Here is a 15,593-nt window from a genome sequence, read left to right on the forward strand (position 1 = left end):
TTGTATTGCTATATTTTCATGTGTTAATGTATATGATTATACTTATATATATTTATATATACATTTTATATATGTAAATTGTTTAAAATATATTAATATGCTATGTGTTGAAAAATGTTGGGCAGTGAATGACCTATGAACATCATGTAGATTCTCTGATCTATGTGCCGTTCAATATCAAACCATGCAGTATAATTACATTAACTTTTAAAATAGAAATTTACTATGCGATATTTAATAAAGAGTATACCTAGAAACCAAATTAAAACATTTTGTTTCACTCTATATGTTTTAAATAGGATCTGTTCCCTAGAGCTCTCTTCCTTTATTAAGTTTATAAATATATCTGTTGAGACTTACTTGCAACAGTTAACCAGTCCTCAAAAAGTCTGCTTTATGACACTGGAGTAGTTATTATAAGTTAGATGTGTCAATCTGATGCATTTGTACTGAATCTAGGCAGAAATCAAGACCATGACTTGGTGCTTTAGCAGGTTTAAGTATTTTCAAATATTTTTTCTTCACTTTTTGAGAAAAGTTAAATTTCTAGCTACCAGCTCAGAAATGTATGTATTTTTAGATACACATCTAAAAAGACATATATTTTTTTTATATATATATATATATATAAAATCTGAAGAGATTAACCTGAGGTTCTGCTAGATGTGAAAACTAAGCTACACAACTGCCTATGCATTATAAGTTGGCTACATATTTATAATTGTTCAGATCTCTATCCACCACCTTAATCAGTTAAGTAAATTTTACACTAAAATGTTGTCTGGCACTTCCTTGAAATTCCTATTACAGCTGATAAATTGTATTGTCTTTCTGCAAATGTGCAACATCAGAACTCGCTATTAACTAATATCAAGTAACCCATAGTAATTTAAATGGAGTCATATCTCTGAATGACAGCCCGATGCTGATGAACAAAAGAACCTTAAGAGTCCACATTTTTCGACTCTCAAATACGTGTTTAAGTTGGCATGACAATCAGATTCTTTAGGATTGCTCAGCGTATGAATCTTTGCATATTGCCAGGTCAAAGGCCAGTAACTGTCTGCTACAGACGAATCCTCAGAGCCTCAATTCTGTGATTATTCCCTCCAAGCTCCCAGGAATGACGTACACCGCAGATGAACAATGTCAGATTCTTTTTGGACCAACCGCTTCCTTTTGCCAAGAAATGCAGGTAAGGATGAGCGCATACTTGGGAAAATACACCTACAAACTCATTTCTCTGTGAGAGATATTTTTGTGCATGTGTTTGGGAAAAAGACAACATGGCATCTTTGAAATAAGAAATTTGCACTTCACTTTCCAAAGTTAATATGAGCATTTTAATTTGTTTATCTTGTAGGACTTGCTCTGGCTCCCCAAACATCCTGAGTCATATTGTATCATAGCATACCACTGATACATTCCTTATACTTTAGAAATAGAAAATGTCATAGTGTGAAGTCACCTCACTGCAGTGAATAGAATACTTGCAATTTATTCCACTGGGGCAATCAGATTTTGCATGCAGCTTCTGTTTCGTTATGGTTTTGGTATTGAACATCTGTATCTGACCTTCAGTAAAGTATGCTGTGCCTGTGGAATTTCCGAGGGAGAATAATGGTGTTAGCTGGATGCTCTCTACCACTGAGTATATCCTGCCTCCTAGCAGGCCCCCTGTGAGCCCTGGCACAGCTGTGCAGTGTCATGGCAATTGGAGTTGCAGCACCTAAGTGAGTTTGCTGACACTGCTTCATGCCATTGCATGAAACTGTGTCAGTATATATTAACCTTGAAAAGACAAAGTGAAAAAATTAAACAGCTCTTCATAATTTTACGGCCTAATACTAGTAGATACCTGATTGAGGAAGCACTTTAAGAATGGTTTTAAGAGAGAAAAATCATTCTTCTTTAATGTTAATGGGACAGGCACTAAACACGTTGGATGCCCTTGAGAAGGTAACCGAGACAAGAAGGGTAGATGATACTACAAATGTGTAAAGAGTGTGGAATATGGGTTGATAGAACAGGGACTAGGAGGAACTGTGAAATAAAATTTCATCAGAGTCAAAGTGGACAGATAGCTTGGAAGGTCAGGAGTACTTAATATGAAAGCATAATTCCTTGCTCCTTAAGTTCTTCAGCTCTCTTCATCTTTCCAGCTTGGACACAATACTCTTTCTTTAGCGAGTTTCAGTGAGAGTAATCTTTATCCTAAAGATTCTCAAAGGAAACATTGCAATACATGTATGACTACCACATGCTGAGAGTTGCACAGCTGAAAAAAAAAGGAGCTGTAGATCACTAGTTATTATTTTAACTGTCTTATTGAAAACATTTTCACTATGAGAGATGAGCAGTAGAATTAGATGTAAGGATTCTGCAAATGTTCTTAATTACTTCCAAGTGCTTTTTTCATGAATCGCAGTCTGTTTCTTGTTTTTTAATACTTTGTTTTCAATTAAAGGATGTGATTTTGGTTTCTCATTCCCTAGAAGCCTATTTTGAACAAGAAAATGGTACAGCATTAGCCCATTATTTCTTCTAGGTTTTCTTTATCAGGCAAAAGAATTTCAAAAGTAACTGAAGTGACAGTCAAACCTGTAGACTGTTGCATTATGCTGTTGCATAATGCCTTTATATGCTTTTCATTTCTCTGGGTACTTCCCATCCTCTGAAACACTTGTGTTTAGTTCTAATTCGTTCATATACATTCCAGTAGCCAACTGGTCCCATGCCTGTTGTGTTTCATTCAGAGGTGCAGTGGACATTCCTCTCTTGGGGTCCTGACTCCAAGGTTCCTTCAGCTTTCATTATTATTTTAGAAATGTTAGGAAGTTAAATTTAGTTAATGTTACCCTCGTAGTTTTCAACTGTTTGCACAGAGAGTACTTAGGCTCCGGCTGCTGGTACCTAATTTCCACTTCTAATCATCTTCAATAATTTTCTCTTCTTCTGACATTTTGTTTGTAAGAGGACGCATTTCAGCTAAATCACTTATACTTTTTTTCCCACTTTCCGGATCATTACTTCTTATTAAAATGGTTAGTTTAGGAAAATTCCTATCAAGTATTAGTATTATGATACCTTTGTAACTTAAATCCAAAGGTATGCTGGCTTGCTTTGAAGAAAGAACCTGGTAATGATGCAAGACAATACAAAAGGCCAGTGGTCTTTTCAACTATACTTTTTTTCTGACAAACCGCAGTTTTATTTTCAGTTTTCTTCATAAACCAAGTCAATTACTTCATAACATTATGGTCTTGAGAGTAAGAACACAATGACGTGGTAACAGTTTCTGAGAAGAGAGAGCCAGGGGAAGAACCTTCTGCAGTTGCACCAAAGTCCTCTGAACTGGAAATCATATAAGCAAATACCAAACCACTAAATTTTTGTAATGCATCTTTAAGAGCTTTGGACCTATTAGAAATTACTTAAAAATTTAAAAAAAAAAAGATAGAAAAAAAGACACTGAGGACAGAATTGATAAAATCTGATGAGGGCACTGAAGCAGAAGAGAATTTCTCCAAAGTTCCACTGCCAGCCTCTGTAAAGCACCTTGTTTTCCTCTGTGTTCTTCTGTCTGGAAGCAAAATTTACACTCCCATCTTCTCTGCAACAGAAAAATCCAAGAAATTTGATCCTTAGACTGTGGACCTGAAAAACTAGTTACAGCAAGCTTAGGCACTATATTCAGGTCTTCTTTTGTTCCCTGCTGTGGGTCTTAAATTTAGCTGTTCTGTTGCAGTTTACAGTATCCTAGTCCAATTAAATAAGATTTCTATGGTGAAGAGGAAACTCAGAGCAATGGATGGAGCACAGCCCAAAGGATAAGAAAGCTGTCCTGCTCCTACATGTTTCTCCTGTGTATGAAGAGAAAGAAAGAAGAAAAAAAAAAAAAGATGTTGCAATTTAGATTGGGATAGAACCAAGCTATATAAATTTTCCTAGAAGTCCTTCATGAGTTCTCATACATGGACCGTGCAATAACAACATTGTCTAACTGCGAAGCGCTGCTAGTCAGTAGCTAATGTTATCATCTCCCTCTGAAGTACGAGGATATTATATGGAAATAAAAATACGTTGAATTTAACCTACCAAATAATTGCATTTTACATATTATGAAGGTGATTCAAAGTTCAGTGTGTTGATTGTGCACATTACTGTTGCTGCTATTAAAGAAGTCAACATTTAGAAGAATTTTCTAAATTCAATACAGTATTTCATTAGTTGCAGTTTTAATTTATTAAAATAATTATTTTATTATACATTGGCAACCACTGAATTTTCCATGAAATCCAAACTACTTTCTTTTATCTCTGTATACTCTCTTCTACTCTGCCAATAACTGGCAGTTTACTGTGGTTACAGTTGTTGTCCACAAGCCAGGAAATGAGAGAGAAACATACTCCTTGAAGGGTCGTTTAAACTTCAGTAAATCCAACAATTTATAGCCCAAGATTTCTTGGATACATTCTACTTGCTGAACAGTTCATAACTGTAACTATGTAAAAGATAAATTATGAACTATGTCAGAGTCTTACATTTTTTGTGACTGGAAGATAATTTGATGACCAGACTTCCATGCAGTCTTTTACATTAAGCAAGTATGTTTCATATATATCAGCTATTCGACTCAGAAAACAATTGAGTAATGGTGGAAAATAATTTTCTTAATGATCTAAAAATAATCTACAAATATCAGCGGTACAATCAATAATGCATTTCTGCTGAGATGTAATTTTCTACAAATGTTATTACTGAGCAGCACTTTGAGATAATTTGCAGTCACATTACATGGCGGCTTCTGAGAAACACTGCAGATGTCAATGATTTTCCCTTGCTATCAGGAATTCCTCTTTATGATTTAATGGCTATAGCAAAGGACTGACGGACCATTGAGGGCCTAGTCCTGATTTTCCCGAGCGAGCCCCTCCCACTCCTCTTTCATGAGCGGTGTCCAGACTTTATTTTTTCCTTTTAATCTTTATTTCAAAGACTTTTTTTCTCATACGCTAAGCAAAATTTATAGACCCTGAGAAAAGTGTGAGTGGATCTCAGAGTACAAGATTTATACTATGTCGCCATGCTTATCTTGTAAGGGAGCCAAGTTTGCTTTTATGCCCATGATGGCTCACACAAGAATCAATTAGACCCTAACATTGTTTCACGTAACAGATAGTGAGATCATGGCCCAGAAGTAGTTCTTGATGATTAAATGTGATTTTAGAACTTGACAATTGAATGTAATTGTTGAACTATTAAACGTTGGCTTTTAAGATTAAAGTCCAGGATGTGAATGCTATCTAGTCAGTTCCACTAAAACAATTCTTGTCATAACACAGCTGTGATCTTTGCAAAGAAGTAGGAGACTGGTTATATTTCATGGTCATTTTTAAGGCATTTCAGGAACAGATCACAATGAAAAGAAAGTAAGTCATGGAAATATTATAGCTCTGGTGGAGTATCTGTCCTCATCTCCACCACCACACTTTAAACAAATTGACTTTAGACAAATACAGTTCTGAAATGCTCCTTTTAGTCTCTGGTCTTTCCTCTCAATTGGACTTTCTTTCCAGATGCATATATGATTGGAAAAGCATCTTTCTGATGCACATAGAGCTGCCTCACTCTTCATTCAAAAATAAAAACCCCAAAAGCTGGAATGACCTCTGCTATATTTTTTGTAGTACATTGTGACTTTCATGATGTATTGTACTAGCTTTTGCTGTTAAAAACTCACAATTAACACATTCTTTTAGAAAAAAATAGAAAAAAAACCCCATAGTCCTTTGTGTGTGCTTGGCAATAGTTTGTTTTCTAGCATATACACAATGAAATATTTTACAGATTGTTAATAACCTAGTATCATGAGTTTATAATCTTCAATAACTCTTCTTTCCTTGGCTAGTCTAAAAAACTGTAAGGGCTGTTGAACTGTGTTTATGATAGATATCTAGTAAACCTCTGTGATTTTTATCCTGATTTTGATGGAATGAAACTTTCTCTCCAGAGGAGTAAATTTGTGGTTTAGAAGTTTGTGCTCTGATTTTGGAGTGACTATAATATTGACACAAGCCTCCAGATTTCTCTTAGTTTTCAAAACAGTCCTCATCTGCAGCACTGCAGGTTGCTAATGAAAAAAATAAGTTGTGCATCAAGTTTTTTCCCCTGCCACATGCAGAAATCCACAAATGTCAATAAATAAATGGTAACAGTAATCTCCATTTCTCTTACTTCTACAGCAGAAGTACAGTCTGAGGAGTAACTGAAGAGTCTATTTGTGATTTGACTGAAATGGAGAGCCCAGAAAAAACAAATTACAATTTCAGTAATTCCACATCTCCATGTTCTTGAGTTTGGGGAATGTCAAAGTCAAGGATGGAATCTTATAGTAATATTGAATGCTTATGTTAAAAAAAAGATGAAGTGGGTGTTTAGTGAGTGTTTTTAGAATACAGTTCATTTAAGGCTCAAAGATGTTTCTAGCTGGGGGAGTCAGATTTGTGCTATACAGGTATACAAGTATTTGCAGAAACATGCAGATGTATACAAAGCACATTAGCAAGTCAAGCATCTTGATTTGATTTACTTGATTTGCTTTACACAGCTCAAGTGCATCTGTGTGTTCATGCACCCAAATCCTTGTCAATCTAGCTTCATGTCTTCCTAGGTTTAGAAGAATTGTTTCCAAATTTGTAAGGAACTGTAGGTTTATTCTCAGGTGTTCTGCAGTCATATGCTAGTGAAATTGAGCACAAGATAAAAGTGTTTAGGAAAAAAATAGAACAACATTAAAATGTGATGACATAAAGGAAAATTTGACTTTGTTTTTTGAAAGCCTGGCTGTCTTTTCCTCAAATGAAGATTTATCAATATGAAAAAAAATTACTTTAATTAGGAACATTAAATTAGCATATATTTTTCTGGAGTTGTTCCAACAACTCTGTCATTTCTGTCTGTTGTTTTGTAATTGGTATGGAAGCACTTTGTCATGAATATCTGATATTCTGTCTCATCTACGTTGTTTTCTAAAACTGGCCCAGAAGAATAAATTCTCTTTCTCCTTTGAACAAGAACAGAAATTACAATTCGATACTTGAAAAATGCTTGTTAAAATTATCCAGGAAAAGGATAGGACTTCTGTAACTCTATTTTAGGATATGCATAGGCCACTGTCTTATTAGTTCAGCTTCAGTACAAAACTGTTACAAGATGAGTCAGGATTGAGTTTAACTGCTGTCATCCTGTCTCTTGCTTCTGTGCAAGGCTTCAGACCTCTACAATCTTTGAGTTTTTTTGAAAGCTGATGTTACAGGCATTTTTGCATGTAAGACTCCCACTGGAACTGTCCTGTTCCTTGGTTCAGACACAATCTTTTGTTGAATTATGTTTCCTGTGCCATAAGACTTTTTTCAAGGTACCATAAGATTTATCACACATTTTTCATGCACAGTGTAAAAGGCACAGAGACTCTTACTGGGTTTACCAATACAACAAATCATTTCAGTTCGAAAAAGCATGTCTTCTGGCAACCCTGGTTTCAAAAAAGAAACGCTGATCTTTATCTTATGCTCCCTACAACCTATCCCCCTTTTCTGATCCTTCTTTTCCCTCTTTGGGGGTACTATACCTATTTGAGGGAATCAGTCTGCACATGCAATGACATTCGGGCCACAATAGAGTCCCACATGCCCTCGGTTCACTTCTACACAGTTTACCAGTAATGGGTGGGGGAGCAAGACAGCAAGGAGAATGAAGTCATGACTGAAAACCATGGGAGAAGGAGGACTTTTTAGAGGAAAATAGGGAAAGCTGTCACGGAAATCTGGGGACATGTGAGCCAGCATACTTCAAGGCTGTACTTTGCTTTGAAGAAGGTAAAACTATCTTGTTCTGATGCTTAAGAGGGGCAGAATAAGCAGCTTCTCTTTCCATCTCTAAAATGCGTTACTGACTAGTAACCCTCTCGTCTCCTTTCTCTTCTTCTTCCCAGCCAAAATATTTCATCCTGATTCATCAGTTTACCTTGTGTCTTCTTTGTGGATATCAGGTTTTATTGCTTTTTGAGATATTTCTAGAGGAAAGAATGAATTCTAGAGAAGTTATGAGTCACTGGAAGAGCATATGATAGCAGCATTTATTGGGATGGTATGAACAAGGAGGATTTGGAAGTCCTAAAGAAGCCTCAGAGTTTCTTACAAAGGCATTTTTACAAAACTCCTGTGAACATAGTTCTGTGTAGCTGCACAGACTCGTTAGTCCCTGTATATGGAAATGGAATAATTTTAAAACCTTGGGGTTTGTTGCTAGTGACAGTGCTATTTTTCTCCCTTTCACATAAAATGAATAAGCACTACATAAAAGGAGTAAAAAATACGATTAATTTTAAAAATAATTCCCAGAAGCTCACACCTCTTCCAGTCTCTGGGGGAGTGCATCTGTCCAATGGCCACTTCACATCATGGGACAAAGTTGTCCCTATGTGCTTTGTCAGATCTGCCATACACAAAGACCACGACCCCTAGGGTTAGACTCAGAGGCTTCTTCGCCCCCTCCATCAACACACCATGACTTGTTTTATGTGTCCGTGATTAGTAAAAGTCTAAGCAGAATCTACCCACTTTGGGTTTTGTGCATCTTTAACCTGTCTTTAAACGTAGTTCTATACCATCAAACTGCTAACTTTATGACACCATTGGTGGATTGCATGCAGAAACTAATTTTGCGTAAGATAGATTTTGTGCTTACCTGTTTCGTGTGTGTTTGGTTTTCAGCATGTCATTTGCACTGGGTTGTGGTGTAAAGTGGAAAGTGAGAAGGAATGCAAAACTAAACTGGATCCACCAATGGATGGAACAGACTGTGACACTGGAAAGGTATGTTTCTGGTGGAAAAGCAATATAAATAATAATGAACACCTAACAGCCAAGGAAACAAACCGAATAGGTCTTTGCACTTGTTTAAAGTTACTGCTTACCTCAATTTTCATAAAAATCATACATTTGTAGTTCAATGTATTGTATGTTATATAATATAGAGATGATAAAATGTACAATTCCCTAAAACCACTGAATTTTTAAAAAAAGTTAGCAAAGCCATGTTTTAATATTTACACTGTTTTACTTCAATTAGTTCTGGTTTCGAATCCTATTAATGAGAGGAATGCCATTGTTGCACTGCTTTCTCTGAACAGAAGCATAAGCTTTCAGAGATACAAAGTTCTCAGCTATAATGTAAGATTAGAAATACTCTCACCAAAGGAACTGATGCAGATTTGTGATAAAATTTTTCAGTATAAGCTTTGTAAAGACATATTTATAGTGTCAGTGCATGTAAGAGAGTGATAAATGTCAAAAAAGCATTCTATCAAAGAGAAATTAAATGGTCACCTGAAGTCAGACTTACATTAAATGTTCAAGAGCTTTCCTGTTTGAATAATCTCTGTCATCTGTGTATATAACTGTAAATCAAGATAAATAACCTCAAATAGATAGCAGAGCAGGAGCATGCATATATCTTGGGATTTTCATTATATTGTGCTGACAGCAGTCTCCCACAGGAGTAATTTGTGCTTAGAATCATATTGCATTCACCAGGACTGTCATCATCCCCCTAAAGAAGTAAACAAATCAATTGAGTGATAAAATGTTCAGATAGTATCATTTTCCATACTAAAGGAAAAACAGGCTTTATTCATTTTTATATCTCTAAAATAATGACATTTGCTGTGACCTTTTGATTCTGATAAATGTATGTAGTTGATATTCTGCCTTAAGTCAATACTTCGTGAGTCAGGGACATTGCTTTTGTTCGATGTTGTGTTCTTTATGTTGAGACTGGCATGCTCATGGTATAGAATAAGAAAGCAGCACTTCTTTTTAACACTACCCGTAATTTTTCATTGTGAAACCATCACCATCAAACTGTGCACCCAAAATTAGTGTGCATTTTGCATATTAATGTCTGACTTGCAAAAGGTGATAAAGGTGACAGTAGCAACTCATTGCAGAGGACTCATTCTAGCTTTATACTTGTGGGAGCATTATGGCATGGTAGTGACAGGGATCCTGGGAAAGTCCAAGGAGGAAGGTAACACCATTCTCTTCATTGCAGAATTTAGGTAGTTGAGAATAAACAATTAGTAAGGGTAAGACAAAGTACTGACTCTAATTAGAACTGCTTGTTGAGCTTTGCGCCAGGCTACAGAGATACCATGTTTACGTCTAGCAGTCAAAAACTAAGCAGACATAACTGAAACATCTCAAAGGATTAGAAGGGATTATTCTTCTTGTTTACTTTGTTTTGTCTGTCCAAGATGAGCTTCAGATTACACGAGTCACTGGCTTTGTTTTGTTTCGCTTGTATTGTAGAGATGGAGTGTTGTTGTCTTGTGCTCCTTTTAAGATCTTAGGAAGTGATGGAAAAGTCATTTGCATAGCCTGTCCAACTTGGTTGTTTTTTAAGGCAAAGATTTATAAGCATCTCTCAGACTCTACATAAGGCAGTAGCTATCTCTAAAGAAAAATCTATTTTGCCTATGATATCTGAAGGAATATCTTTAAATAAATATGAGCATTTTTGGTGTGAAATATCCAAGAACATTACAAATATAATGATGGACCCACCCTATGTGAAGACTTTTCAAATGTGGTATAATTATTCCATCATTGTAATGCCACGTTTTAAGAGAGAAAATTAAGACCAGTTCGTCAGTGAAGATCAGTTTGAAACTGCAGGTGAAGTTTAAGATCACCGGACAAGGATTTAGCACAGACACTGGAAGCAACGGAATTGTATTCTAAAAGTTACAAAAACCTTTATTGACTGCATTAGTGACAAGGGCTTTTTTTGTTCAAAATATGAGATTTCTTTATGAACTTTATCCCTTAATAACAGTAATTCATCAGTAATTCAGAATGCAAAGAGAAACGGGTTAAATTACTGATGTTAATGGCATTAAGTGTTCCTTGTCTACTTGTAGCCTTACTGCTTTGCAATTGCTGAAAATTCATAATATGTGAGACAGATATTGAGCTGGTATAAGTTGATAAAGTACTAGCTTCTGCAGAGTTATAATGATTTATACCAGATATGGACATAGGTTACAGAGCATAGCAATAGCGCTATGAATTGGATAGTTTTTGAGTGAGAAATTGCAGGTGTCCTGGGAAACGATATATGCATATAAGATTATTGATATTATTATTAGTATTTAAATAAATGCCAGAAATTCTCTTTAATTTCTCAACACTAGCTTATTGAGGATTCCATTCTCTCTTTGAATACAAGTTGTGAATAAAATCTCATTTTTTCTATTACTCGTTACATATCTTTCTATTGAAATTGAGAGTGGATAATCAGTGAGAGTGCAGCTTCCGCTAGTTATGTGGGAACTGTAGTAGTGAACCAGACAAGTTCTGAGAACAGTCCTGAACACTGTGCTGTGATCATCTGTATAGTTCTGCTGGAGAATGATCCCTGCAGTGGATTTGGGCTGGACCTGTAAGTGCTTTCTTAGACAGTGCCCAGGCTCAGATGAAGGGGACAACATGGTCTGGGGACCATTTCCTGCAGGCTATCCCAGGAGACATCCTTCATGGGGAATGAACTTGTGCTGAAGCTTGTGGACAAGAGTTGCACCTGCTCCTTGGCCACCGAGCCAGAGAAAAATCTCTGGCTGATGTATTTACTAGGATAGGAAAACAAGCTATGGGGAACAATAGGAAAAAAAGTATCTATCTGACATATGAAAACTATGTATTGAACAAAATGTTTATTTTTTGCTTCCTGGGTGCTTGTGGAGGAGTGAATTATTTTGCATATGGCTTGATTTATTTACCTAAGAGCTGAATTTTCTTCTAGTGGTGTAAGGCTGGAGAGTGTATCAATCGGACCTCTTTTGTGGAGCATATGGAGGGGGAGTGGAGCGCATGGAGCACTTGTAGCCGTACTTGCAACACTGGAATCAGCAGTCGACAACGCAGATGCCCTGGGTAAAAACAATTTCAGGTTTCCATTGCTGTTCATCAAAATTTCCAAACAGAATTTGAATCTTATCAGTACAGAAACCCATTAAAATATAGTAGTCCCATACACAAGCAATTCCTTTTTTATGAATACTGAGTAACACTTAGTAGAAGAGATATTTCAGGGTTTTTTTTTGCATGGTAATACTGTTTTTCCTCTTCTCTGCTTTTGTCAAAAACTTAGATAATATTGATGGTAGAGTACAACTTTCTTTTTAAGCTTCAACTGAAGAAGAAACAGAAGTCTAAATTTGTAATTTTTGATTTGCAGATCTTCGGTGTGTGATTCTAGTGTTTCAGTTTTTTGCTAGAGAAAATTGACTTCTGTCTCATTTGGAGAGCCGATTAATTGCAACTTTAGAAAGAGATCTTTCTACCAGTTTCACAGACATTTAGATAGAATATCTGGAAACAACATTTAGATTCTGTATCTTTTGAAAATGAAAAACCTTGTGCCTTTGGGGATAAAGGGAGTTTTACCATTGACTTGAATAGAGTCTGTTTCACCATGTCTGAGTGGTCAGATAAAAGATGCAGACGCATTCCTTTGAATTACTCAGTACCATATATCTCTTTCATGGCTCACTTATACACTGAGAGAAAAAGAATATATGGGCAGAGAAGTGGGAGCAGAGTACAGCTGAGTAATGAAAACAAGTATAGAGAAGACTAGACTAGACTAGGCTAGACCAGAGGAGGGTAGGGTAGAGTAGGGCAAAGCAGGGCAGAGTAGATGATTTAGGAAAATAATAGAACAAAAGGGGGAAATGAAGAAAGATGAAAGACAATATAACAGATTTGGGGCAAAAAATGATGACAAGAGTGAAAAAGGGATTAAAAAAGAGATATTTGCATAAAGAAATGTGAGAAAAATTGGATATGGCTATACAAAAGCATGGTAGTTTAACAGAAGCCTTAGATATTCAGAATGCTTTCATGTTTCTGCCTTCTAAACACCACTTCCAGCTGTATGCTTAAAAGCCATTTCTAGAATTTAGGAAATGTCCTAATTTCACTTTCATTCATTCATTTTTCCAGGCAAACCTCCAAATAATTAGCTCCAGTTTCTACAGTTCACTATTCTTTTGCATTTGTTGACCAAAAACTAAAAAAGCATGTTGTCTGAACTTCGGAACACCACACTTGTAAAAAAGGAGAGGTAGCAAATCAGCAGGTGTTATTTCCTTTCAGTGGCACCTTTGGCTCAGTCCAGCTAGAGAAAAATAGCCTGAACCATATCAAATACGCAGCTGAGGTTCTCCTTGCTGAACGCTCCTACTAGTCTTAGTGCTTCTTTGAGGCCAAGTGTAAATTATGGTTTAGCACACATGACTCTTTATATGTAATGTAGCCAGTACAAACAGAAGGCATACGTGTTTTGCTCTGTGACTTTGATTTTTTGTGGGTGATTTCTTAATGGTACGTTACAAAAATCTGCTGTTTAAACTGAATTTGTGTATAGCATAAGCAAACTGTGCTGTCAGTTTGACAAAACATTACCAACAATAAAGCATGATATTTATGCCATCTTTTCTAGTTCAGGCCTTGAAGGAGAGTGTCACGGTCCCATAATGCAGTACAGAATATGTGAAAATCCTTCTTGTCCTGCTGGAGTGCCTGCCTTCAGGGACTGGCAGTGCCAGGCTTTCAGTGTCAGATCTTCATATCAAAAGCACATGCACCAGTGGCAGGCTGTCATAGATGATGGTAAGCATAAACCATCTCCCATGTTCTTATCTTCTGCTCATATGGCTTATAGCTTCTTAGTATTGTTCATTAAGAAGGATATGGTAAAAACTAAAACAAACAAACCCCAAGCCCAAGATTTTTGGTAAGTCATTTTTATTTCACAGACAAGATCTGGTAGTATTTTCACACGCTCTGGAATCTTTCGTTTATATTCCTATTGAATTTGTTCTTCTTGATATGTAATGGCTACATTTGAACTGAAATTCAAAATCAATTTTGTCCTATTTAGTCAGAAATGTAATATGAAACAACTCAGAAATACAGCTTTCTAGAGGAATGCCACATTATTAGACATGGATATATTATATATATACTATATATTTTTTATATATATATAGATGTATTATACTTCTACCTAAAAAGCCAGAAAGACGATATGGACATTGTAAGCTTCTATTTTTGAGGAAGGAGAGAGCACTTTTAGCTTAACACTTGAGTATTTCACATAGCAGTGTTTGATTTTGGCAGAAATCCACGTGTAATGCACATTGCAAACTTAGATAAGATTTCTGTAAATCCTAACAGCTACTGCATGCAAGATCCTAGCATGCTGTTTACATGTTTCAGTGTAACAGACATACTTAGATCCCATATCATTAGGAGTGTGCTTGAGTAGGAGCATAGTATGTTGAACTGTATCTGCAAAGATAATGTTGGTGTAAAATATCAGCAACTAGAAATCAAAACTTTCTACCCAAGTTCTTGCTAAGAATGTGAACAATGGCTACCACTCCACTGAATTTTCTCTGAATTGTTATCGTGTAATTTATTTAATAAAAAAAAAAGGAAAACAACAGAAAAACAAGTTAGGAAAACAGTTAATTTGAGAAATCGACAAATATTTTAGCAACTGGTGATAAGGATGATCATGGAATGACTATTAAGTTGTTAATTATTGCCATTTATATTTAACTCGAAACAAATTATGAGAAACCATTAGAAAGCATAGATTTTAAGGGAACTATTTTGATGAATCCTGAAAAATGTGAATTCATTATCAAGAACTTATTTTAATATATGCCTAGCTAGGCAAGGGGTTTTTTTTCCTTCTAAGCCTTTTCTCAAGGTGCCAAAGTGTAAACTTGTGAGACTATTTTCATTAGGCTTGTATGTTAGCTCGTTTCATAGTAAGGAGAACTCTTTCCAGCTATTTTATAGGTGCTTATCTAGTGAACTAGTTTTGGTTTGTTTTACCAAATTTCATTTTAACACAGGAACACATGATTTATATTCCAGTGCCCGTAAACATTTCCTGGAACTGTTTAATTTACTAATAAAAATGCACTCCAGGAATCTAGAAGTCAGTATGAAGTCAGAGTGGTGTAGATTGTGTCCAAGTGAAATCTGTTTCAAGTTCAGGATTGACTTTATCCTTTCAAAAATCTGCAACAGATTTAGGAAGAAGTTCTGAGTTAGTACACTTGCGAATAAAGATATGAAAAAAATTGTGATTTTTGTATTCAGTTGACCACTGAGAGGAAACTTATTTTATTTTATTTGGTATTACTTTGGCAGTGGTGAAGCAAACTTCATTATTTATAAATGATGACCATTAGGAATACATGGATACATAGGATATTACTATTCTCTTTCAAATTTTTCAAAGAGAATATTTTTTATTCTCTTTCAAAATTAGAAATGATTTGCTGAATGTTTTAGAAATACAGAAGAAATTTGCCTGACCTTGGTAAAGGCGTTAGAACAATGTGTTCGGTTTTTGTCTTTTTTTTAATGTAGATTTTGTAAATCCATATATTTTTCTTCCCAAGGTGTTTTAGTTACCTAATTTTTTTATCTTTGACCTGCAGAGTTAGA

At 35.7% G+C, this 15,593-nt stretch overlaps 1 protein-coding gene across 1 annotated transcript in view; it reads left to right on the top strand.

The window, feature by feature from the left end:
* Window positions 1-15,593, top strand: part of ADAMTS19 (ADAM metallopeptidase with thrombospondin type 1 motif 19) — a 146,615-nt gene that overhangs the window by 87,434 nt on the left and 43,588 nt on the right. Inside the window, exons 10-13 of the mRNA XM_074166133.1 lie at window positions 1,045-1,195; window positions 8,778-8,879; window positions 11,866-11,996; window positions 13,567-13,736. Of these exons, the coding sequence (XP_074022234.1) occupies window positions 1,045-1,195; window positions 8,778-8,879; window positions 11,866-11,996; window positions 13,567-13,736 (554 nt within the window). The remainder of the gene's footprint in view (window positions 1-1,044; window positions 1,196-8,777; window positions 8,880-11,865; window positions 11,997-13,566; window positions 13,737-15,593) is intronic.

This window comes from Numenius arquata, chromosome Z, assembly GCF_964106895.1.
Source record: "Numenius arquata chromosome Z, bNumArq3.hap1.1, whole genome shotgun sequence".
NCBI lineage: Eukaryota > Metazoa > Chordata > Aves > Charadriiformes > Scolopacidae > Numenius > Numenius arquata.